At 37.7% G+C, this 25,681-nt stretch overlaps 1 protein-coding gene across 4 annotated transcripts in view; it reads left to right on the forward strand.

Moving 5' to 3' along the window:
- Nucleotides 1–1,737: 1,737 nt before the first annotated feature.
- Nucleotides 1,738–25,681, forward strand: part of LOC147534152 (calcium-dependent lipid-binding family protein) — a 46,958-nt gene continuing 23,014 nt past the window's right edge. For 2 of the 4 annotated variants that reach the window (XM_086647165.1, XM_086647166.1), the window contains exons 1-28: nt 1,738–2,117; nt 3,343–3,424; nt 4,115–4,218; nt 4,742–4,837; nt 4,957–5,004; nt 5,855–5,905; nt 6,009–6,112; nt 6,281–6,398; nt 6,828–6,929; nt 7,056–7,256; nt 7,357–7,514; nt 9,012–9,167; nt 9,237–9,329; nt 10,850–11,201; nt 11,286–11,399; nt 16,542–16,637; nt 16,789–16,856; nt 18,358–18,478; nt 18,547–18,780; nt 18,923–19,150; nt 19,239–19,348; nt 19,423–19,519; nt 20,766–20,864; nt 20,963–21,103; nt 21,659–21,736; nt 22,396–22,818; nt 22,988–23,386; nt 24,182–24,313. In XM_086647165.1, coding sequence (XP_086503291.1) covers nt 2,103–2,117; nt 3,343–3,424; nt 4,115–4,218; nt 4,742–4,837; nt 4,957–5,004; nt 5,855–5,905; nt 6,009–6,112; nt 6,281–6,398; nt 6,828–6,929; nt 7,056–7,256; nt 7,357–7,514; nt 9,012–9,167; nt 9,237–9,329; nt 10,850–11,201; nt 11,286–11,399; nt 16,542–16,637; nt 16,789–16,856; nt 18,358–18,478; nt 18,547–18,780; nt 18,923–19,150; nt 19,239–19,348; nt 19,423–19,519; nt 20,766–20,864; nt 20,963–21,103; nt 21,659–21,736; nt 22,396–22,818; nt 22,988–23,386; nt 24,182–24,313 — 4,020 coding nt within the window. In that variant the 5' untranslated portion in view covers nt 1,738–2,102. The remainder of the gene's footprint in view (nt 2,118–3,342; nt 3,425–4,114; nt 4,219–4,741; nt 4,838–4,956; nt 5,005–5,854; nt 5,906–6,008; nt 6,113–6,280; nt 6,399–6,827; nt 6,930–7,055; nt 7,257–7,356; nt 7,515–9,011; nt 9,168–9,236; nt 9,330–10,849; nt 11,202–11,285; nt 11,400–16,541; nt 16,638–16,788; nt 16,857–18,357; nt 18,479–18,546; nt 18,781–18,922; nt 19,151–19,238; nt 19,349–19,422; nt 19,520–20,765; nt 20,865–20,962; nt 21,104–21,658; nt 21,737–22,395; nt 22,819–22,987; nt 23,387–24,181; nt 24,314–25,681) is intronic. The other 2 variants (XM_086647167.1, XM_086647168.1) reach the window with 1 other exon arrangement.

Genomic DNA, 25,681 nt, shown 5'->3' on the forward strand with positions numbered 1-25,681 from the left:
TCAAAAAAAACTAAGTATAAATACTGCGGTAAACATGAAACTAGAAAAAACCTAATAGACGTATTGGATCGCTTACCTAGGTTTTGGTGAGTTGAATTTATTAGGGGTGTGCAAAAATAGACTGAACCAATCAAACCCGTCCAGTCGATTTTTAAACCAAACCTAACACCGAGGGGTTTGGCACGGTTGTAGATTTCTAAAAACCAACTGGCTTGGTTCGGTAAGTGGATGTAATTTTTAGGTATCATTAAAACCAAACCGAATCAGTCAAGTTAAATTAATATATATATATATGCATATAATTATATACATTATTTTTTCTAAAATGTATCTATCATATCTCTATAATTTCATACAAATACATATGTTTCATGAAGTTCTACCCATACAAAACAACAACACTACTACAATATAATGTTATTAGCTACTATAAAATATTTCGGTTGGTGGCTTGCACATGTCTTTAATGTTTCAAGTGTTTTTTCGATGTATTATGTTAATTTGATTGTTTCTCTAGGGTTTTAAGGAGTGTTGTCTTTATTTTATATGTCAATGTATGAAGAAAGTAATTCGAGTTGCCGATTTTCATGGATAACAAATTATTTTTATGGATGGTTTGGCATCCAGTGGTATCCAAACCGCTTATGATGGTTTGGTTAGTAATCGAACCAAACCCTGAGCAATTTGGCAACGGTTTGAAAAAACACTAATCAAACCATGAGTGGTTTGGTAACGGATGACACCAAAATACTGGATGCCGAACCAACGAACACCCCTAGAATTTATAAGGTTAAAGGCCCATAAACTGTTGGTTGTTTTGATAGATTTTAACGGAATTTGCTGTTTGGGCCCCTCTCGTATAATTGACTTGCTGTTTGGACTCATTTTTTCAGTGTTGCACTTTAGACTCCCTTTTCACAAAAAATGTTATACATAACAATTCAAGAGGGGAAAAATACTATTTTACTCTCTACTTAACCCACCCCAACCTAAGTAGGTAACCATCCTTTCAACAAAAAAAAGTAGGTAACCTTCGAGTTAACTAAACCCTTGGCGCAATCGAAGAATGTAAGATAATTGTTGATTGGAATACAGATAAACCACTAAAGGGTATGGATTTGTTATATTCAAATCCAGAATTGGAGCTGAAAAAGCCTTAAAAAATCACTTAAGAATATCAATAATCGATTAACTTCTTGGGAGATAGCTTCAATTGGTCCTGTCGCACCAGTACAACAAAAAGAAGCAAAATCACAAGGATATTTTTCTTCGAAAGATTTTCATTAGAAATATTAATTTTGATGTTGGTCCAGAAAAGCTTCAAAATTTCTTTGGGAGATTTGGGAAACTTGAAACAGAGCCATTAAGGTTTGATACAGTAACTGGGAATCGGGAAATCATGGGGTTTTTAAGGTTTTGATGTTGGTCTAGAAAAGCTTCGATATTTCTCCAAACAGACTACTCCTTACGACTATATACAAAGTGGTGGCTCCATTTCTTGACATCGTCAAAGGCAGATAATATTATATATAACGTCAAAGTAACCAAACCGTTTAGTTTAAGAGCAAACCGCTATATCGGATTAGCTACTCTGGGAGGTAAAGGTCTATTAGTTCTAGGATAGGGACCCATTGTGAATTTTGCACTTGAGACCAAGAAGCCAGTGTAACCGGAGTGTAAGATTTATCTGGATAGGTAATGTCTATAGGTGTAAACCTAGAATTCTTTCCACGAGTTAAGCGGGAAGTAAAAGGGGAAGTCTGACTCGACATAAGGGCTATAACGCGGGTACGATTTCAGGAGTAGAAATGATCTGACGACCAAAAGATACATAAAAAGCCAAGCTCTTCCTCCATTTCTGTCAGTTCCGAACCGTTCCCTTATTCAGGTCTTCTCTTCAACAAGTTAGAGAGAGAAAGTTAGATAGATAGAGAGAGAAAGTGATTAGTCAATAAGCTATTCGGATCACATCAGGAGTCGATCTTGTGAAGAAATTGATGATATCGATGATTTGTATTAATGTTAGGAAATCGATTAACGGGATCAAAACAGAAGAAACTCAATTCAGTTCCACCATACAAGGATAAGTTCGAATCACCATCATGTTTGAGGCTCATGTAAGGATCTTAATCCCCATTGTTTCTTGTGTTTTTCTGATGCTGAAATTCATTAATTCCTGCTAATTTCTTTTTAATTGTTTTTTCTGCACTTATTTGACTGACTAATCAATAGAAAAACGATGTATTTTGATTTGGTAAAATTTATAGATTGTATTTGATTAGGGCTTTGGAGTGAATTTCTAATATTATTCCATCAATTTGGTGTCAATTGAATACAATTTGTTGGAAATTTGAGGTCAAATTAACTAAACTTGCAGTAGAATCTCAAATGATATGACATAAACTCTTATCCAAATCCTAGGACTTTAAGCTTACTTGAAATATCTAGAGGTATTGTTGATTAGAGTTTATATTTATTCTCTAAGCTGGTTAATAAGGACAATGTGTATAAAACGAGCGTATGATTGTGGCAATAACAATGTATTGATTCACATCCAATAACACTCCTCCCAGTGCTATGCCAGATACTCGAACTCACCATTTTGCTCTGAGACCATATTAACGACTTGTGGCTCACTTGCTTCGAAGGAGGAATCAGATTTTTATGACAAGGATAAAAATGTAACATACGCAGTTGCTAGAGAAGAGTTGGGCTTTATCATGTTCTTTTGAAAGTTTGAAATGTATTTTTCTTTGTTATTTTGTTTTTATAATTAACTACATACCTTTTGGGTATTATTTAAAAGAAATGAACCCCGATAACAATTCATTTTGTGTTTTAAAGAACCCAAGAGAACTTTTTCAGCGAAAAATGAACTGACAAAAATACTCCTATTCTTGGATAGGAACACAGATATAGTATTTGCGTCATGTAGAAGAATGATTTATATTAATAATTATCAAACAACCTGTTTTATAAATAGCAGAAATGCACAGTATCATTCCAGCTGAGGGATTGAAATCTTTCAAAGTATCAGGTGGTTCATTTCTTTGATTACCGAAGCAACATTGTTTTCATGTACTTTCCACTTCCGCTCTTGCTTAAATGTTTAAGTCATGCTTATAACCAGGGACTGAGTTTGCTTAAGTCAATGCTGCTATCTGCTTGTACAATTTGAAATATGCTTGATAGATTAGTGCGCTTACACTGCTATACCTGCGTTATTTTGTTAGTTGCACCAGTAGCTTTAGTTTGTTGGGAACCTTGATGAGTGATTGTAGTTAGAAGCGTGCCACTGATATTACTAACTTTATCTTCCTCCCCATTTCTTTTCTTACACAGGTTCTACATTTACTACGGAAATATTTGGGTGAATACGTTCATGGACTCTCGGCCGAAGCTCTTAGAATCAGTGTCTGGAAAGGTTTGCATCCTGAGTTGTGGTCATATTTTATCAATAACAAGAAAATTTTTGCTGTGTTATATATGATGTACTGATTATCCGATACTTGGATTCCTGATACTGTTGTTATTGTTACTGCTAGTGCGTTTGTCATATCTGTAGAAATTGTATGTCAATACGCCTTATAAGCCCACATAAGAGATCCAGGTGGATCTCTTGCTTGGATGGTTTAGATCTATTAGCCGTTTCAAGATTATTTAAGAGGAAACTAAGAATTTCATGAATTTATCTGACTTAGATCTTGCACGTGTTTTAACAAAATAAAAATATTTCTTTTCATATTGGAGTGATTGTTAAGCCACGACAACATGTTTTTTTGGCTTCTTTCATTGTTTACATCCTTGACTGCAAATCCTGTTTGAATGGAAGGATATATCTAATCTACTTCATAATTAAAACATGGTTATCTTGTTAAAGGAAAACTTGGTTTTACAGATCAGGCGAAAGATCTTTATATATATATGTATAAATTTTGGTCATCTTGATCTTTTCCACCAGTGTCCATGAAACTAAAAACTTTTAGAAATGAAATTCATCTTCCTGTGTTAAGATTATTTTTCTTTTGTATTTTACTTGTGGTTTATTGGTTGATATCGCGGTAATTACTGCATTTAATCTCTTTGATAATAATTGATTTCCTTGCGCATGTAGGAGATGTTGTTCTTAGGGATTTGAAGTTAAAGGCAGAGGCACTAAATTCGTTAAAGCTTCCTGTAACTGTCAAAGCTGGGTTTGTTGGCACTATAACCCTAAAGGTACATCTCAGTCATCACTTATTGGTTTTCTTTCTTAGGATTGAAAATAATGTGTAGTGTACTTTCCTATGTGCCTCACTTTTTTGTTGAAAAAGTATCCAAATAGGGCCTAATCTTGAGACTTCAGGTACTTACCTTACAAAAAAGTCATCTAATTAGACCTCATACGACTCTCACTCCCTTCCCAAATTTGTAATTATGTCGCACTGAGTTGCTCTTAAACCTTCTTCTCAAGCCGTGTCACCAAATGGTTAGTAATCCAGATGGAATCTCAGTTTACCTCAAACTTAAGAGCAAGCTCTAAGAGTATTTATATTTTGATTGATCACTTCTTCCGAGAAAAAACAACATATGTTTATTCACCACTTTTAAGTTGTTACTTGGTTGCGTTTTCTAATACTTTAGCATCCACACAGAAGATTGCTATTATATGTATCTATTGGGATATCTTGGCTTGTATATCACTTCAAGTCGCTATTGTTGAGTATATATTGCCTAAGGTCTGCATATCTTATAACTGCAGGTTCCCTGGAAAAGTCTAGGCAAAGAACCTGTTATTGTTCGTATAGACCGTGTATTTATTCTTGCTCATCCTGCTCCCGATGGACGGACACTCAAGGTAGGGAGGTCTGAATATGTAGCTAGTTGGGAAGGGTTTCTCGTGTATATTAATTGAAACGAGGACTTCACTTATATATATATTATGAAAATTAAGTTGAACCTCTGTGATTTGTGCAGGAGGAAGACAGGGAAAAACTTTTTGAAGCCAAACTTCAACAAATTGAGGTGCAGCTAACCTCCTACTTGAATTCCATAGCATATTTTTAGTGTCATCTGTTATTGATTGATTCTCTCCTAATCTCCTTGTACAGTATTTTCAAAGGCCTATTATTTTGTCATGCTCATTGCTTCTAGCACTATAACTAAATTATTTTGTATATGAAGTTGGGATACCTGATGTAGGCCTGGGAACTTGTTTTTTTAATTGTCCCTTCTCTTCACTTATCTCCTTGAAATCTTGTTATGTCCCCATTCTCTCCATTTCATATTGTTAAACTAGTCAATTAACTCAATATGTTACTTTATTATAGAAGTCAGTTTTTTTAATGTTGGGATACCTGATGTAGGCCCGGGAGCTTGTTTTTTTCACCTTCCCTTCTCTTCACGTGTCTCCTTGAAATATGTTACTATATAGTAGAAGTTAGTTATTTGAATGACCAAGCATCAAACTCTATTATAGTCATTGGCCTGTGACTCACTGCAAAAGGCTATAGCTCAGAAAGCTAGGGTGGAAGAAATATAACATATAGCCTTTAAGATATCCCGTGGAGCGGCGAGGACGTGTTGATAATGTACCTTTTTATTAACAACACATATGAATGATTAGACTTTTGTGTCCGAGATTCAGATGGTACATGAACACGGTGTATGCACAACAGAAAGTATAGTTTATTCCTGTATCAGTTCGAGTGCCTTGCGGGACACAATCATATAAATAATTAGCTAATCCATAGTTGGTCTTATTAAAGCTTTGAACTGCTTTTCAGAGTTTGATTGCAAATTTGTTAGAAAGAAGCAAGACTCTTATTTTGATATACCTTCCTTAAAGAAGCTCTTGTTTTCTTTTTGAGCACAGGAGGCAGAGTCCGCAACTCTGGAAGCCAAAGCTAGATCTAAGTCAGGAAATGTATGCTTTCACTCTTCAACTTGCATTAAGTTAGTTTTCTGCTCTTGACATACATAAATTTCTATCATAAGCTGGCCTAATTGATGGGTGGATTGTTTTGAAGCCACCTGGCATAAATGCATGGTTAGGTTCACTTATAGCTACTATTATTGGCAACCTCAAGATCTCCATTACGAATGTGCATATCAGATATGAGGATACTGTCAGGTATATTTAGCCAGTTTCATGTATTGTATATACTCCTGTGATCTAACCTCTTATTTCTGCTTCTGCTTCTGCTTCTGCTTCTGCTTCTTGTAATGCACACGGTTGCTCTTTTAACGTATTGCCTTTTCTAATTACCATGCAATTGTGATGCATATGCACATTTTGCAGTAATGCAGGACATCCTTTTTCTTCTGGTATTACTTTGGCAAAGCTTGCTGCTGTTACGATGGATGAACACGGAAATGAAACTTTTGATACCAGTGGTGCACTAGATAGATTGCGGAAGGTGAATTCTGTTTATGTTTCAATAACAAAATTTATTACCTTCCTGCTCAAGCTCTCGACTGTGTGTCTTTCACATTATCAACATCTACTTCTACTTGTCATAAATCTAGTCCATATATTAGATTTTTGCAAATAATTGGTGAGTTATAGTTTATATGTCAGTGGAGGTATTTGTTGAATGGTGACTAGACTTGGGTTATAGTCATATCTATAGCGAAAACTAAGATTCTATTAGGGAAAGGATTGAGTCCCGCAATGTTATTTGACACTTTAATGTTAAGATCGTGGTTTGTTTCCTATTTCTAACTTTTAGTATAACTTTGATGGGGATGGGATGTCAATTTATGTTCTAAGTTATGCTTTAAGCCTTTTTAAAACTATTCGCAAGCCAATTCCTGCGTACTGAGCTCTAAAATGGTTTTTGTTGTAGTCATTGCAACTTGATAGGCTAGCTGTGTATCACAACTCTGACAGCCTTCCCTGGAAGATGGATAAGAAGTGGGAGGATCTTACTCCCAAGGAATGGATTGAGGTTTGTACTTATTTGATATTAGCCTATTACATTATTTGGCTATTTACACATCTTCATGTGCATCATTCTTCTTTTACTGTCTTTTCTACCCTATGTTAGAAGTTTGACACATTTATCATTTGTTAGATTTTCGAAGATGGGATTAACGGAAGTTCAAATGATCAAGGAGCTCTTTCTTCATGGGCTCTAAATCGTCAGTACCTGGTTTCGCCAATCAATGGGGTACTAAAATATCACCGTCTTGGAAAGCAAGAAAGGGAGGATCCTGAAATTCCGTTTGAAAAGGCATCTCTGGTCCTGAGTGATGTTTCTTTAACAATAACCGAGGTCATTCTTTTGGCTTCTAATAAGTTCATTTTCACCATATTTGCTATACTTACCAATATTTTGTGTGGTGAACCTTTCTTTAACATTCTTCATCTCTCAGGCTCAGTATCATGATTGCCTGAAGCTTCTAGAAGTTGTTTCAAGATATAAAACACATGTTGATGTTTCTCACTTGAGACCTGTGGTGCCAGTATCAGACGATTCTCTTGCATGGTGGCGGTATGCTGTTCAGGCTGATCTGCAGCAGCGGAAAATGTGGTAGGTTTCTTCTATTTGTGAAATAGATGAAACTTCTTATGTTCAAGGTGTTCAATTTTGAAAGGTTTCGACCTGAATGGTCGAAATCTTTCGATATTGACTGTTATGGACACGAAAGGATACTTACATACACAAATCACATGATAGAAATCAAAGATAGAAAAAGAAGAGAAGATTAAGAAAGATGAGAGGAAAAGGAAACCCGAAGAGATGAAGAAGAGAATCTGAAATCAGAAACCCTTCCCTTATAACATTCTCATTTGGTTTCTTCTTCTTCTTGTTTATTTTCCTATTTATTGTAGTTAAATTTAAGAGAAAGAAAAACGCGTTTGAGATAGAAACAATGGATAGAGAGAGAACGAGAGAGTTAAACTCCTCTGTCTCCCTCCCTCCCTCCCTCTATCTTGAGATTGAGGAGGGCTCTCTATATACAGCAGCTGTATTAGTTAATGGTAATGGTAAATAAAATTGGGTGGTTATCTTTGGTAAAGGTTAAAGTTTATGTTCTAATCTTTCAACCCTGGTAATTCGTTGTTTGAAAAGATTCATCAGTTATATTGATGTTTTAGGATACATATTTTTAGTGTAATCTTAATTCATGGAATTAGCTATTCAAAGAATAGAATCTGATTAAAAACTAACATGTTAGCTTGTAACGTTTTATACTCACCCTGGACAATAAGCTACTAATCTTCATTTCCACCACTCATTAATCATTGTTAGAATAAAGTAACATGTTCGCGTATTTATTGTATAATAATCTTGTAACAAAGAATTGCATCGTATTTTTATCATTTGCATAATGTTTCTATCATTTCTATAAATTTGTAGTTATTTCCACATTGACCAAAATATTTCTGTTTCCAAGCTGACCCAAATATAGACTGAAACAGAAGTTCAATATCTTTGTATGTTAAATTGCTAGATAACATAGGCCTGCTATATGTTTTACTGAAGGACCTGCATCCCGTATCAAGTACACGACATGGTGAGTGGGAAAAGGCCAAAACAGTGACATGCCTCATACACATTTGAAGTTTTCTCTTAGTTATTTGGTAATTACGTTTATTTGGTAATTACGTTTTTGAAATGCTTGGACGAACCATTATAACATTGTTACATTATTCACAAGCTACGTCATTATAGAGTGGTATTTTATCTTCCAACACAAGTTGGTGTATACACAGAATTTCATTCTAGCAACTAAAGCGAATGTGAGTATCCGAAATCTGGTTGGTAATGGACTGAGTGTCAAACACGGCACGTAACATGTCAAATTGATTCTCGCAACAGTTTTCACTGTGCACTGTATTTCTCTATAATAATTTTACCATGATCAGAAATACAAGTTATTCATGCCCATGGAGGGTCCTTTTGTCTTTCTATGCATTGTTTAGAACATGGCAACATGCACAGTATTCATCTTTCTTGATGGTATTTCAGGACTCTATCTGTCTTCAAATCAGGGTTCTGATATTTTATATTCCTCTATTGCAGCTATCGTTTCTCGTGGGACCGAATTCGGTTTCTTTGCCAGCTTCGCCGGCGTTATGTTCAATTATATGCTAGTGTACTGCAGCAGTTAAGCACTGATAGTGATGAGATTAGACAAATTGAGAGAGATCTTGATTCTAAAGTAATCCTGTTGTGGAGGTAATCAAGTTTTGTTGTACTTGTGCCATTAGTTGTTTTTTCTGGCATTATTTGATTTCTTGTCTCCAGGTTACTTGCACATGCTAAGGTTGAATCTGTAAAATCCATGGAAGCTGCACAACAGCGTAGTCTTTCAAGTAAAAGCTGGTTTTCTTTTAGATGGTAAGTAGTTGCTTTAAAGAGTAAATTGAACGAATTAAAGCACGAGAATCATGCCTTCCCATCTCTGAGTAGGAATAATCTGGTATCATGGTTGTTTTCCTAGTGCTGTGACTATGTTGGTCATGTTCTTCCACTTAGCGTTCTGGATTTTATGCATGCATTCAAATTTAGGCATATAATTCTAAGCATGAGAAATCGGCAACTAAGCACACTTAAAAAGATCTAGGCACGACCCAGCGGACTCGACTAGAGGCTTGGCCTCTGGTCGTTTTCAGAGCCAATGTAGTCGGCGCCTAAAAAACCAATTAGCCGGCTTGGGCTAGTAGCTAGGCTCCAACTTGATCGGCTGGTCCCGAGTGACTTTTCTTCTTAAATTTGACCAAAGCCCTACTTTCTTAACCCTATACAACTGAACTCGAGCAGCTCTTTCTTCTTCAGCTGAAATCTTCAAATTTTGCTCCTCTCTCTCGCTCTTGCTTTGAGCTTTTCTTCTCTCTTCAACTCTTATCCTCTCTCTTTTATAATTTCTAATTTATTTTAAAAGTTTCTTATCCTGAGATGAAAGATTATCTCTTGTTAATAGACTTCAAACTATACCAGTGATGTCTATTCCAAATAGATGCATCAGATGCAAAAAGGCCGAAGAGACTGCCGAACACTTATTTCTTCATTGCGAGAAGGCTAGAGCCTTGTGGGATTTTTTTTTCATAGCTTCATCAAGGAATCTATCGTGTTACCCAGAATCAGTAACACAAACTCTTGAATAATGGAGGCATTTAAAAGTCAGGGAGACAAAGAAGGATTTGTGGAACCTTATCCCATCAGTTATCATATGGGCTATTTGGAGGGATAGGAACACAAATTTTTTTAAAGACCTAAACAACAGCGGTATAGAGGTGGAAGACATTCTAGGAATCCTATACCAATGGAACAGACTAATCCCTTGGCCGTTGGGCAAAGGATAAGTCCCATAGTGATTTTGTGCTTAAGTGGGCGGACATTGTGATGTAACATATCTTTTTTATTTTCTTCTTATATTAACACCTTGTACGTTCTTTATCATTTTAAGTCCCATAGTGATTTTGTGCTTAAGTGGGCGGACATTGTGATGTAACATATCTTTTTTATTTTCTTCTTATATTAACACCTTGTACGTTCTTTATCATTTTAATATTAATTCAATGTTTTCACACACACACACACACACACACACACACACACACACACACACACACACACACACACACACACACACACACACACACACACACATATATATATTAATTCAATGTTTTCATACACACATGTATATATATATATATATGTACGTATGTATAACATTATATATTATATAGAATAGGGAGTATATTATATATTTGTATAATTTATTATGTATGTAATCCAATTAAATCCGACTGGTCTCGATTGAATCACGCCTATTCGCTGGTCCCTAGTTGGCCACTTAGTCCTGTTTCCAATTTTTCGAGCTTAGATATAACTGCAGGTTCCTTGTGTCACAGGCGTACCAACTCTGAAAATGATTCTGTTGAAAGTGGTACTGAGGAATCAGTTCTAGTGGAGGAAAAACTTACTAAAGAAGAATGGCATGCAATTAATAAGTTATTGAGTTATCAGCCTGATGAAGAATTAAACTGTAATTTGGGGAAGGATATGCAAAATATGATACAGTTTTTGGTAAATGTCTCTATAAGTCAGGCTGCTGCTCGAATCATCAGTATCAATGAGACAGAAATTCTTTGTGGCAGATTCGAACAACTTAATATTACCACCAAACTTTACCATCGAACTACCCGCTTTGATGTTTCATTGAGATTCTACGGTTTATCTGCACCTGAAGGTTCACTTGCTCAGGTTTTTAAACTTCATAGCACTTCTCATGTGTTGTTTCTTTGTGGACATGTTTTGTAATATTGGCTTTGAACGTTTGATTTGCAGAGCGTCTGCAGTGAGCAGAAGATTAACGCGTTAGATGCTAGTTTTGTAAATGCACCAGTTGGGGAGAATGTGGACTGGCAGCTTTCGGCAACAATTGCCCCATGCCATGTTACGGTAGTTTGTTAAACTTGGCATCTTCCTTTAGGATTATTAATAAAAGACCTAGTTTTTTTTTTTTGAAAGTTGATTTAATTTATAAAAAGAAAAGAACAAAAGAATGTACAACTAGGATTATTAATAAAAGACCTAGTTAATCTGTTTTCGTATGAAAAACCGATTGAGGTTATCTGTCTCAAGTCAACAAAATGTGCGGGTAGTACAACATTGATGCTTATGTGTTGTTTTAATTGAGAAGCACGGTGTTTTCTTCTGATAAAAAGCTATTGCTGGTACAATGACATTGTTATTCTCAGAGGCGTCAGATGCATGTCAGTATCAAATACTTTGAACTAATGGGTTAGTATCGTGTTGCTAGCCATCTGTCAGGATTCAGCTTGATTGATCCTGTAGTACCATGAGCAGTTAGGATCTTTAACATAGTTTCATGTGCAAGATCCTAGGACTGCAGAGTAGCACTAGAATCATCATAAGTTCATATCTATTTTTGCCAAGGTTTTCCAGTAAGATTCAAACAGTCGAATGAAATAGTACGAGGTAAAGGGGATGGATAGGAAGGAGGAAAGCCAGGGCCTGTCTCAACATGAATTCAACTCCAGGAACCTCCTGAAAGCCAAGCTGGACAAGCTATTTGAGCCTTGAGGAGATTAGTCTGAGGCAAAAGTCTAGAACTCAGTGGTTGAAAGCAGGGGACAGGAACACATCTTACTTCCACAAAATTATTAACTGCAGGAAACGGCAGAATCGGATTAGTGTCATTATGAAGGAGGATGTGGCCATTTCAGAAGAGGAGGAGATTAGTAAGGAGGCCATATCTTATTTTAGTAAGCTGTATGAAGAACCTCACCTGTGGCGCCCAGGGTTGGACAACATGCACCTTCCTTCCTTGTCTGGTGTAGAAGCTGAGCTCTTGGAAGCGGATATATCAGAGGAGGAAGTGTTGTATGCACTTAAGGACCTGGCTAAGGATAAGGCGCCTGGGTCGGATGGTTTCCCTATCTCTTTCTTTGACAGAGTGTGGGATATCATTAAGACCTCTTTGATGGAGATGATTGCTGAGTTCTCTGAGGGGGCAATGTTTCACTGGAGACCGAACCACACCTTTATAGTTCTCATTCCCAAAACTCAAAACAGTTCTAGATTCCAGGAATACAGACCAATCAGTTTGGTGGGGGGGGGGGGGGGGGGGGGGGAGCATACAAGATAGTAGCTAAAGTTCTGGCTATGAGGCTGTCTGGAGTTGTGGGAGGCTTGATTTCCCCCTTCCAAGGGGCTTTTGTGAGTGGGAGGCAGATATTGGATGGGGTCCTGATAGCCAACGAATTGATAGACTCAAGAAGGAAAGAGGGTACCAAGGGGTTAGTGGTGAAAGCTGACCTAGAGAAGGCCTATGATAGGATCAGCTGGGATTTCCTATATAAGGTTATGGAACGTATGGGTTTTGGCTATAAATGGCGCAGTTGGGTATACTCATGTATCTCCACTGCCACTTTCTCTGTCCTGATCAATGGAAGACCCTCTGAGGTGTTCCGGAGCTCTAGAGGTATTAGACAAGGGTATCCTTTATCCCCCTTGCTGTTCCTACTAGTAGCAGAAGTGTTAAGCCAATTCCTCCAAGAGGCTGGGAGGAGGGGCTGGATTAATGGCTTCAGAGGTGCTGACGATGGCGATATGATCAACCATCTCCAATTTGCAGACGATACGCTGTTTTTCATCGAGGAGGATGCCAATCAGCTGAGGACATTGAGGGACATTCTCATTTGGTATGAGATAGCATCGGGGCTCAAGGTAAACCTGCACAAGTCATATATCTATAGTGCAACTAAGATAGGTGACAAAAGTATGAACCACGAGATGATTAAGGAATTTGGATGCCAAGTGGGATCCCTCCCTACTTCATAGCTCGGCTTACCCTTGGGTGAGAGGTACAAGTCCAAGAAATTGTGGGAGCCTGTCATGGAGTGTGTCAACAAGAGGCTAGCTGCTTGGAAGGGCCATTTGCTATCCAAAGGTGGCAAAATCACATTGTTGAAGTCAGTTCTTCAGGCTCTTCCTACTTATTATCTTTCTCTCTTCTCTATACCTAAAGGTGTTCTGAAGGCCATATATAGCAAAATGTGCTCCTTATGGAACACCACTATGGATAGTAAAAGCATGCATGGGACGAACTGGAAGCAGGTTAGGACGAGTAGAAGTAAGGGAAGTCTGGGTGTGAAGAACCTGGAATACATGAACCAAGCCCTTCTTAGTTCTTACTAAGTGGCTTTGGAGGATGGATCAGGAGAGCAATCAATTATGGCAGAAGGTTATTTTCAGCAAGTATGGTCAGAGTAGTGACCTGTGGGTTAAAAAGTGCAAAAAAGCCACCTTTGGGTGTGGCGTTTGGAAAGGCATCATAGCCAATCTGAATGTGTACCACACCATCACCAAATGGGTTCTTGGCAACGGATCAAGGATCCAATTCTGGACGGATACTTGGATTGGGTTGAATACTCCAAGAGATAGCTTCCCTGATATTTATAGTTTGGCTATGAGGCCCGAAGCTACTGTGGCTGAGATTTTCAACAGTGGCATTAATGCTTGGGACATCATAATCAGGAGAAATTTAAATGATTGGGAGCTTCAACAGTACGTTCAGCTGTTGCAACTTCTTTAAGATGCGAACTTTTTGGATGGTCCGGATACTCAAGTATGGTCTACTGAGGAGAATGAGCCTCTCTCAGTTTCGAACTGCTATAAAAGATTGGATAAAGATGGTATCATGCTCGAGCCTTTTGTCTCCAAGTCAGCATGGATTAAAGCCCTACCACCGAGGGTAGGCTTCTTTGTGTGGGCTATTCTAGTTCGCAAAGTACCCACAGTGGATGCCCTGAAAAGGAGAGGTTTTCAGATCCCAAATAGATGCATTCTCTGTAACGAGAATGAAGAATCGATTGATCATCTGTTCCTCCATTGTAGGGTGGCATCCAGTATTTGGAATTACTTTGCCAAGTTAATGGCAACCCAATGGTGTCTCCCTTACTCCATTAACCATATGATCACCCATTGGGATGGACTGTACAAGAGGAAAAATAGAAGAGAGGTTTGGCAACTAGTCCCAGTCGCAATCATTTGGAGTATATGGAATGACAGGAATAACAAAATCTTCAAGGACAAGAACCTTAATTCGACCGTTGACATTGAAGACGTTAAGGGGACTATTTTCTCGTGGATTAGGAGAATTGATAAGTTCAAGAATGTATCCTACCTAGATGTTGTAGTTCAATGGGAGGCTTGGATGTCGTGAGACGTTTGTCATAAGCCACCCATCTCTCTGTATATAGTTTTTCCCCCCTTTTTAATATATTCATTTTAAGTTTCAAAAAAAAAAAAAATAGTACGAGGTAATATTTTGATAGATGCCAAAACAAATGATGTTTGGAAACTTTGTAAATGTGTTGCGGGTGGCTTCTATTGTTGTTTTTTCTTATACAATCTATCTGCACTCAATACTGGGACTCAGTTTGTGTGATACAATACTGGGTTGACTCAGTTGATTACATCCAAAAAAGAGCAAGACCGAAAACCTGAGTCACGTCATTCCTAAGTTTGACTCACCACAAATATTCAATTGTTAGGCACAAGATCGGTTTAGGGGACACTGGACGGGTCAGATGATACCAGCTGAACCTTTGCAATTTTCTAGTCAGGTTGGTTTTGTATATTGGGCTAGTGTGATACCTTGATGGTTGCAATAAACGAAGTTTGATATATTTAGATTCAAAATATTAAGGGTTCTTAAAAAAGGGACCGCGACGTGGAGGATTTTTTTTTTTGAAACTTTGAATGAATATATTAAAGGAAAAAACTATGTACAAGGGTTATGGGAGGGCGTTGGAGCGACTCACGACATCCAAGCCTCCCAATTAATTACTACATCAAGGAAAGTTGCATATTTTGTTGTTCCTGTCTCCCCAAATGTTCCAATAGATGGCAGCTGGCACAAGCTGCACACCTCTTTCCTATTCTTCCTTTTGTAGAGGCCATCCCATTGTGATGGACTTGGAGAAAAACTTCCAGAGATTTGATGCGACTCCACAAAGAAGGAAGAGATGGTCAAGCGTTCCCTCCCCCTCCTTGCAGAGAATGCATCTATTGGGGATGTGGAAGCCTCTTCTCTTAAGGGCATCTACAGTTGGTATTTTCCGAAGAAGCATAGCCCAAACGAAGAAACCAACTCTAGGGGGGAGCACTTTTGACTCAAGAATCATAATATCCTGATCCAGCCTCTTATAGCAGTTGGAAACTGTCAAAGGCTCCTTTTCCTCTGATGCCCAGACTTTGGTGTCCTCTTCCCCAGATAGCCTCACGACTTGGAGCATTTGTAGGAGTTGAACATACTGCTGCGATTCCCAGTCATTCAAGTTTCTTCTGAGGGTGATCTCCCACACTTGGTGCTCTGTGCTGAAAGTCTTGGCCACTTTGATGTGCTGCTGGGTTACAACATTATAGATCTCAGGGAAGCAAACTTTAAGGGGCTCCACACCAATCCAGACATCCGACCAAAAGTTCCATTTTGTGATACTAAGATATATCCTCACGTTGGCCACTACACCATTCCATACCCCACAACCAAAAGTATCTCTGTTGCATTTCTTCACCCAATCTTCACTGTTCTGACCATATTTATTGTAGATGACCCTTTTCCACAAAGTATCACTATCCTGTTCCATCCTCCATAGTCACTTCATAAGAAGGGCTTGATTCATAATTTTCAGGTTCTTAACTCCCAAGCGCCCCTTACCTTTGCGGCGTGGAGGATTCCCGTGGATAACTTCAGGGCTTAGAGTTTCTCTTGGATGATAGTATGATACTGCACTGATATTGATTCAGTTTTCTAGTGACGTGATCCGTACTCGTTTTTCCTGATCTGATTATACGATGGGGGTTGTAAGAGAGTAGAATTTGTGTTTTTAAAGAGGTACATTCTGTAATTTTATTATTTTTTGGAGACAATGCTTTAGGCAGTTTTGTTTGATTCTAAGGTTGCAGGGTACATTCGAGTTGGATCTTTTATATGCTCTGATGAATCTTGAGTGTCTTCTATACTTATTTCTGTCTTGTCTTGTTTATTCTTAGAAACCCTTCCTGTGTTTGTAGGTCTTGATGGAAAGTTATGATCGTTTCCTGGAGTTTATCAGGAGGAGCAATGCAGTTAGCCCTACTGTGGCATTGGAGACTGCAACAGCTTTGCAGGTATGTAATGGGAATATTGGTCGAATCATGCTATACCTTTCAAATTCTCTAGCAATGATGCCTAGTAGAAAGATGAACTTTTGGGGTGTGATCTAGCTTGTAAGTTGAAAGTTTTAAGTAATATCATCCTTTTCTTTCTTTGCGAGAGCAGATGAAAATAGAGAAAGTGACTCGTAGAGCTCAAGAGCAGTTTCAAACAGTATTGGAAGAACAAAGCAGGTTAAACTTTCTGCTTCTTTTGAAATACTTCTTGGTCGTTACTTTTTCCTTCTTTTTTAAGCGATAGAGTGGGAGAAACACAAGAGACAAAATAGAAAATTGCTTAAAAGTTAAAACCCTAAGAATTGTTATCACCCAGTTGCTTGAGGTATTGCAGCTGCTGGGTCTCCCGATCTCTCCTAGACGACTTCCCTTGGTTATGAACTTACGATAGGTATTTGTATAAATTGTTTTAGCACTTCGATGCAACAGTATTTTGCTAGGCTTGATAGTGCCGACATAAACCTAAAAATTAATTCTGCCAGGGTTAAAGAACTTAGAAATGGGTGAGAAGGCACGGTCATGCTATGTCTCAAATTTCTTTACGTTTTTCACGATAACGAAAAAAAATGTAGTAGTAGAAGTGGTTGTAGGTTTGTAGCATCCCACGGTGGGTGTGTCATGTGTGTGCTTTTGGAGGACTTTATCTGGATTTGGTTACACTATAAAGCCAATAAGCAAAACTTCAATTTAACTACTTAAATATTAAAAGAAATATTCTTCCATTTGTTTGACAACTTTACAGTGTAAAATATTGTATTACACCATGAAAATGATTTGTATGTTTAGCGGTTGATTGGCGTTTACTTACGTTCCCCAAAGTCTTCTATATTTAGTGTGCATAATTATTCATGTAAACTTGTTCTGGAAACTTCAGAGGAGTTTGATGATTGTCTGGAACTAAGGTTCAGAAGTGGCAGATGTCCTAGGTCTCCTTTTCCACTGGAGTAGAAATATCAGTTGGGCTCATAATTTGTCCTATTTTGATTTCATTTCTAGTTGGGAGGACATCATGAAGTAATATCTTCATCTGTGATTCCACCAATTCTTTTGTACATTCTCTCTTTTTCTAATTAATTCAAACTTTTCAAAAAAAAAAAAAATTCAGAAGAATTTTTAAAGCGATGGTCGTACTAAATAAACTCTTCATTCAATAAGGAATTAACTCAATATTTTCTGAAAATTAATTAATTAAGTAGAACTTTTATATCTCCAACGTTGATAATGCTGGAAATTATAGAAGAAACTCAGAACTTCATAAAGTCTACTCTTTAGACAATTGGCCGACCCTATATATAGGGGAAGGCTTGCCTTTCCTTTCCTCGGAAATATGTAATTCCTAAATCAAGTGACAAAATAGAACCGATAAAATGGAAACTTATATTAAAAGATTTTCCTAATATCTAGCAGCTAAAATAGAAGCAGGAAAATACATGAAAAGGAAATTAACTCTTTTATGGGTTGTTTGGGTTGGCCTCAGGAGAGCTCCTCTAAAGGGATGATTCAGATCTTCCGTGGACCCCAGGACTCCTAACTATGTTCACTAATCTGATAGTCATACCTCTCAATTGCACCTGTTTTCGTAACCACCCCTTCTGATTGTTAATGTGGTTTCTGGTTGACTTATTTGTTTCTTTCCCCTGTTGGTCAGAGAGTGATTTGACTTTTTACTGGCTCTCAGATTTGCTCTTGATATTGATTTTGATGCTCCCAAAGTAAGGGTTCCTTTGAGAACAAGCTTGTCTCCGAAATGTGACGGTCATTTCCTTTTGGATTTCGGCCATTTCACACTCTGTACGAAAGTAAGTTCTATTAGAGATAGTTTACCAAGATCTTCTGTTGCTTGCATGTATAACATTGTAATAGGCAGACATACTTGCAGGAAGGTCCGCATGATGAAAAAAGGCAGAGTTTATACTCTCGTTTTTATATAGCAGGAAGAGATATAGCTGCCATCTTCACTGATTGTGGTTCTGTGAGTGGGAACTGCTCTTTCATCACCTCAATCTCAGATGGTCAACTTTCCAGATTACCTCTCTTGGAGAATGTTGATAGCTTTTATTCGCTCATTGATAGGTGTGGGATGACAGTCATGGTTGATCAGGTATATCAGTATACATTCATTTAAATTTTGTTTTGTTCAATATCACTACGTACTGGTTGCTTTCACTCTTGGAATGCTATTAGTTTTTCTGGCCTGGGATTTATTCATCTTTTGCTCATTGTGCCCATTGTGTTGTTTGAAGATCAAGATACCTCATCCTCGTTTTCCATCAACGCGGATTTCCTTTCAAGTGCCCAATCTTGGCATTCACCTCTCACCGTCTAGATATTGCAGAATTTTGGAATTGTTAAATATCTTCTACGGTACAGTTGAAAGCGTAGATCAGGTTGCTAGTGAGATTTCTCAAACTGGTGTAGCACCTTGGAGTCCTGCCGATCTTTCATCTGAGGCTAGAGTCCTTGTTTGGCGGGTATGTCATTAGATACTAAGGAAAGGCAGATGATAAACATATTCATTTATGATAAATTGTTTACTTTTTACTTATTTGCTTGGTGCAGGGGATAGGAAATTCTGTGGCCGAGTGGCAGCATTGTTTTCTCGCATTATCTGGATATTATCTCTATGTTTTGGAGTCTGAGGCATCCCAAAGTTATCAACGATGCACAAGGTTTATAGGTTTCCCCATTTTTCTCACTTTCATTTGGTAGGCGTCATCCAAATGGTGTTATTTTGCTATTGCAGTATGGCTGGTCGACAAGTTTACGAAGTACCTCCAACAAATGTTGGTGGGTCACTGTTTTCTGTTGCCGTGTGTTTGAGGGGCATGAACATTCAAAAGGTAAGTGTTGTTGTTTCGAATTTCAAGTAAAGGTTCTTAGACCATGACAATTTCGGCTACCTTAAATTCTTCCATTGGAACATTTATTTATTGTTTGAATTTCAAACCCAGCTCGATGCCAATCTTTTTTTCCTTTTATTTACTTCGCTTATAAGGCGTCACGTCATAGTCTGAGTTTTTGTTACAACACTGCAGTTTCTAAACCATCTCCTGACAACACTGACTCACATTGTATTCATTGATTGCATGGACCAGCCAGAAAATCTCTTTCTCCTTAATTCGTGATTTTTGAGTTATTTGCCTCTTAGTCAATGGTAGTCTATTTTCTCTTGGTCCATTAAATCTCTCTTCTCTATTCTAACTTATAATGGGCCTTATTTTTCTGAGAGTACATTTGATTCAGGACCTTATAGTCTCCAAGCTTTTTCCGCGAGCTGGAAGCCTCCTTCTAAGAGTGCTTTCAACCTGTTCAAAATGTTCCTTTAACCACTTCTGCTTGTTTTGTCGGTGGTCCGTGAACCTTCTGAGCCAATGCATCGTCATTTTACGCTCTCACTGCGTCATAAATGAGAAAAAGAAGTCTATCTCTGAAATACAATGCATATACATTGTCCTCCCTTTTTTGTAACTCTTCAGTGGTTCACCCACTTTTTACTCTCTTTTTATTTAGCTATTTTTAACTTTATTCATTACTTTTTAAGGTCAGCCAGTAGCTTTGTGTCACCAAAATGAAGCAATAGGAAAGCACAACGATTCACTCACATTATGCCGTGATGTTTATCTTTCAATTGGACACAGTATCATAAATCCGGTGTTGTAATATTATGGCTGGCCACTTATACATGGGTGCCTATAGTGTTTCTATTGCCTCCTCATAGCAACTAATCACATTATGTGAATAGGAGGTCCAATAGGATTGTTGGCTTGCCATATGAAGGATACTTGGGCGGTTTAGCAATACGGATCAGGTTGGAGGGTATTAGCCGCCTTATTCCACCTCCATAAGTTCATAACCCACCTCCTTAATTCCCATTTGCTTCCCTATATATACCCATGCACCATGCAATAGTTGAGAGATCTTTTTCCATCTTTCCCTCTTCTTTAGTGTAACTCACAGTCTTGTATTTTGAGATATCAATATCCTTGTTGGTTGTAAGTTCAAAAGTGTTTTAGATAGATATTTTATCTTCTTTTCATCTCCATTTTACAACACTAGTTGTTTTAACACAATTAATTTGATCTTCAGGCTTTGGAATCTTCTAGTACTTTGATATTTGAGTTTCGAGATGAAGGGGAGAAGTCTATTTGGCTAAAAGGACTTATGCAAGCAACCTATAGGGCTTCTGTAAGTCACATCTTTAATATCTTTGTTCTCTTTTAACCTCAGATGATTTTTTATTCTGAAAGATGTTGCTAATTACTTGTAAAACATGCTATACATAGGCTCCTCCATCTGTTGACGTACTTGGTGATTCACGTGATGCTATATCTGAACTTGCTGAACACAGCCCTACAAATTATGGAACTGCCGACCTTGTTATCAGTGGAGCATTGGTAGAAGCAAAGTTGTTACTATATGGAAAGGTGAGATACTGAGATGGTTAACAAATCTTGTATTATACTGCATTACTGCGAAGATCAATATCGATTTTGGTTTTTGTACACTGCATTGGGTAAACGTGGTATCCAATACATTTACGATGTACCTCCCATATTCAGCATCTAGGCAATTGTGATGTCAAATACTTAATGAGTTACTGATGTGGATTAAACTGTTTAGGGACACTCCTCTAACAGCTGAGTAGCCAGCCCACATGTTTCTCGATAAGAGTGAACTCCTATTTTTTTAGTTTCTATTGTAGTAAAGATTTTTATTTTAGCCATTGCTAATTTTTACCTTTAAATATGTTTCGAGATTAGTTATTTGCTTTCATAAGTTATCTTATTCTTATTGAAGTTAGAGAGAGAAACTTCAAGTTATTCTTCATTATTCAGCATCAGTAAAGAATAAGTTCAGTTTCAACTTTCATCATTGTTTCAACAAATTCTTTTAATTCTTGTAAAGTTAGTAACTTTCCCACGATAGTAAACCTTCCTTATGAATGAAGGCATTATACTTAGCCATTTTAATGTTTACAGACTGGAGGGGAAGAACGCGAAGATGTTGAAGAGAGTCAAGAGACACTAATTCTTGAGATTATTGCTGGCGGAGGAAAGGTTTGGCTGATAATTATTTCTGTAGAATTGTACTCAACTTTTCTTACAAATTAAGGGATTCTTTAAAGCCACTGATTATTAAAGCCCACCAACATTTTCTTGGGTTGGTGACCATGGCATGATCTAATGTCCTTGTTGAGATTACTGGTGGGAACATTTTGCAAACAAATAGTTTCAGTTGTACGTTTGGAGGTGTTGAGATTTCCGCTCTTGAGAATTCTTGGAATATGACTCATCTCCGAAAGCTTTTAAGGGAAGATCTGTTCAATAAATTTCATCCACCATTTTTTCTTTCTCGCGTAAACGATGGACTTGCACAGTATAAGCAAGAAGCTGTTCAAAACTTGTATGTAGAATTGACATTTGCCCTTGCATTTCTCGGAAGCAACTTTCCTGATTGGCCGACAACCCTTAGATGGTGTGGTAACTGGTAAGAGGTTTAGTCTTCCACACTGAAGGTCAAGGGTTCGAGGCACGCTGACAATTCAAAAAAAAAAATATCTTTCCTGTTCATCTGCCGAAATATTGACTTCAAAACAATCTCTTCAATGAAAATATTGTGGCCAACAACCTGAACTTGTCCTACTTTTGTTTTATGCATGTGTTCTTTCAAGCTAGATTTATATGCCTTATGTTGTCAACTTTTGGTTTCCTTACAGGTGCACCTTATCCGTGGGGAAGGCGACTTGACTGTCAAGACGAAGTTGCACTTGCTGAAAATTAAAGATGAGCTTCAAAGTCCTCATTCTACATCCCCTCAGTATTTAGCGTACTCTGTGTTGCAGGATGATACTGTAGTAGATTCCTCTAGTGCCTTAGATTCTAATGAGAGAGAGACGTGTGAAGAGGATGATATCTTTACGGATGCTTTGCCAGAATTTTCGCCTATCTCTGTTGCTGATATCAGTTCTGGACATGATTTTGGAGATGCTGTGACTCCCAAAAAAGTTCTGACAAAAGGGCAAGGTGTTAGCACTGAGATATTCTATGAAGCACATGACAATTATGCATCTGATTTTGTTACTGTCACCTTTTCCACTAGGAGTTCTGCTTCACCTTTCTACGATGGTATTGATACACAGGTATGTAAAATAAGAGAACTTTTTGAAATATATGAAAATTATTTCACCTTTAACATGATAAGTTAAGAGTTTAGGAAGACTGTTCAGCACTATTAAGACTAACATATACTATACTATATATCCTTTTCTTCAACTTATATTGCTAATGGTTCTAGTTTAACATTTCCAGATGAGTGTCTGCATGTCCAAGCTGGACTTTTTCTGTAACCGACCTACTCTTGTTGCTTTAATTGGCCTTGGCTTAGATTTGAGTTCTGCTGGTTCAGAACTGGACAGTGGCAATGAGGTCAATCCGGGTCCAGTAATGAGCAGTACACATGAGGTTAAAGAGGATTCAGGAGAGAGCAGTACAAATGAGTTTAGTAATCCAAAAGTTGAATGTTCTGAAAACAGAGAAAAGACAGAAGACAGTGGGCGTTCTCTCGTTAAGGGATTGCTGGGCTACGGGAAAGGCCGAGTAGTATTTAAGTTGAACATGAACGTAGACAGTGTTTGCATTTTCCTCAACAAGGAAGATGGTTCTCAGCTGGCAATGCTTGTCCAAGAAAGTTTTGTGTTGGATCTGAAGGTAAGAGTATCTTCTGTTGTTTTGTAAATTTTTCCTGTTTTAGTTTCCCTTATATTTCTTTTCCTCTCTGAACTACATGCCTATATTATTCCTGTACATTAGGTCCTTCGATCTTCAGATTTATTTATTGAATGCTTTGAAAAATGTGTGGCATTCTATTTTAATTGTGCGACATGGATATCTGTACAAGTACGGGTGTTCGACTCAAACACTGCGGTATCAGACATGGTAAATAAAAAATGGCCAGTATGGCAGAGTACCCTGGGGTACCAAAGCACATAAATACACATACATATTACATAGATCGTTATCAGCTTCTTGCTAGTTTCAGTAGTTGAAATAGGGATTCCTACTAAAACGTGAGATTATTAACAAATGTCTACTGCATCTGCTTAAACTGGAAGAGATGATCACTTATAGAGTGCTCAGCGTTAGACGTATACGATATATATATATATATATATATATATATATATATATATATATATATATATAACAATTGTTGAAATAAAAGTTTCTTTTGAAGCATTTATTTGCAGCTAGACTTGTCGTGGAATTAAACATGGAAAGTTCGTAGGAGTTTAGTGTCCCAAGTCCAAACATGGTGTCTCACAGAATGATAGATTTGGTAAAAAAAAGAACAAGAGAAACCGAACGACAATGACTTTTCCAATACACTGTCTCTTACTGTAGTTTATAGTTTTGGTTAGGCATCTTAACAATACTTTGGTGGACACTTGAGCAATCATTAACTTGATTTTGATGATTACTATATTGACAAATACTGTTATTTAGGTTCATCCAAGTTCTCTTTCAATAGAGGGCACTCTGGGGAATTTCAAGCTCTGTGATTTATCCTTAGGAATGAATCATCGTTGGGGTTGGCTTTGTGACATACGCAATCAGGGCATCGAATCCCTTATTAAGGTACCTTACTTCTTACTACATTTTTCTTGTTAGTCCGAAGTAATTCTGTTGAGAAGGATATAAATCAGGCGCTATTTCATACATGAGACTGTACTGGTCGATATATAGCTTTGCTTTCTAGCTGTCAGATGGGATTTTATATCAGACTTTGCAGAACATTTCACTTGTAAGGATATTTGCTGGATTTATCCTTATTGAATACTTTTATTATTATTAGAATAACATGAGGATGTACAAGAGTTTAAGGGAGGAAAAAATAGAAGTATGTTACATCATTAAGTCCTTCCAATAAAGCACAAAATCCCTAGAAGACTTATCCTTTGTCCAAAAAAATTGCCTACTGGTATAGGAGTGCTGGAATGACTTCCACCTCGAAGGCGTTGTTGGTGTTTGAATCTTTGACAAATTTGCCGTTCCTGTCCTTCCAAATTGCTCATATGATTGCTGGTGGGATAAGATTCCACATTACCTTCTTCGCCTTTTTGACTTTCTATCTTCTTGACTGAATTTGGAATGCTGAACAGAGAGGAAATACAGAGGTAAAGCTGATAGTACTGCCTTAATTAAGGTTAACTTACCCCCTCGAGATAGAGTTTTAGCCTTCCAAGCTGATATCTTTCGATTGATCTTCTCTAGCCCCGGGTTCCAAAATACCTTGCACCGATACCCCTGTCCCGAAAGGAGTTCCAAGTAGCTAATTGGCAAATATTCCAAGCTACAACCAAGTATGCTGATATCTGCCTTACGCCTTGACTCTCTCAGAGGTCTCTAAACCGAGTACACTTTTGATCTCGAGTAGTTTACTTTTAATCCTGATGCCAGTTTGAACCAAATTAGGAAGTCTTTAAGCTTTCTAATCTAATTTGAGTCATCATCTATGAAGAAAAGGGTATCGTCTGCGAACTGTAGATGGTTGACCGGGGTGCCATTTACTTTAGCCTTGAAGCCGAGTATCCATTGTTTCTTTTCTGCCTGACGCGTACTGTGGCTCAAGGTTTCAACCACCATAAGGAAGAGGAGAGGGGAGGGAGGATCTCCTTGCCTTATACCTCTTGAATTTTAAAATGGCCTTGTAGGGTCCATTAATTAGAATTGAGAATGAAGCTGATAATAAACATCCATATATCCACTACCTCCATTTATATATACAGGAAGTCCCAAACACACTCCTTTTCAAGATCTATTGTCACGACGAATCCTTGTCTGTCTTCCTTTCTCCTGGAGTCGATGAGTTCATTAGCAGTAAGTACTCTGTACTCCATCCAAAATGTGCTTCCTGGCTACAAATGCTCCTTGGAAAGGTGAAATAAGTTATCTAGCACCTGTTTTAGCCTTGTAGGGAGCACTTCGGTAACAATTTTATATGGA

Source organism: Eschscholzia californica, unplaced genomic scaffold, assembly GCF_041429995.1.
Source record: "Eschscholzia californica isolate CP2 unplaced genomic scaffold, dmEscCali1.0.p SCAF_6, whole genome shotgun sequence".
In the NCBI taxonomy this organism is placed as follows: Eukaryota; Viridiplantae; Streptophyta; class Magnoliopsida; order Ranunculales; family Papaveraceae; genus Eschscholzia; species Eschscholzia californica.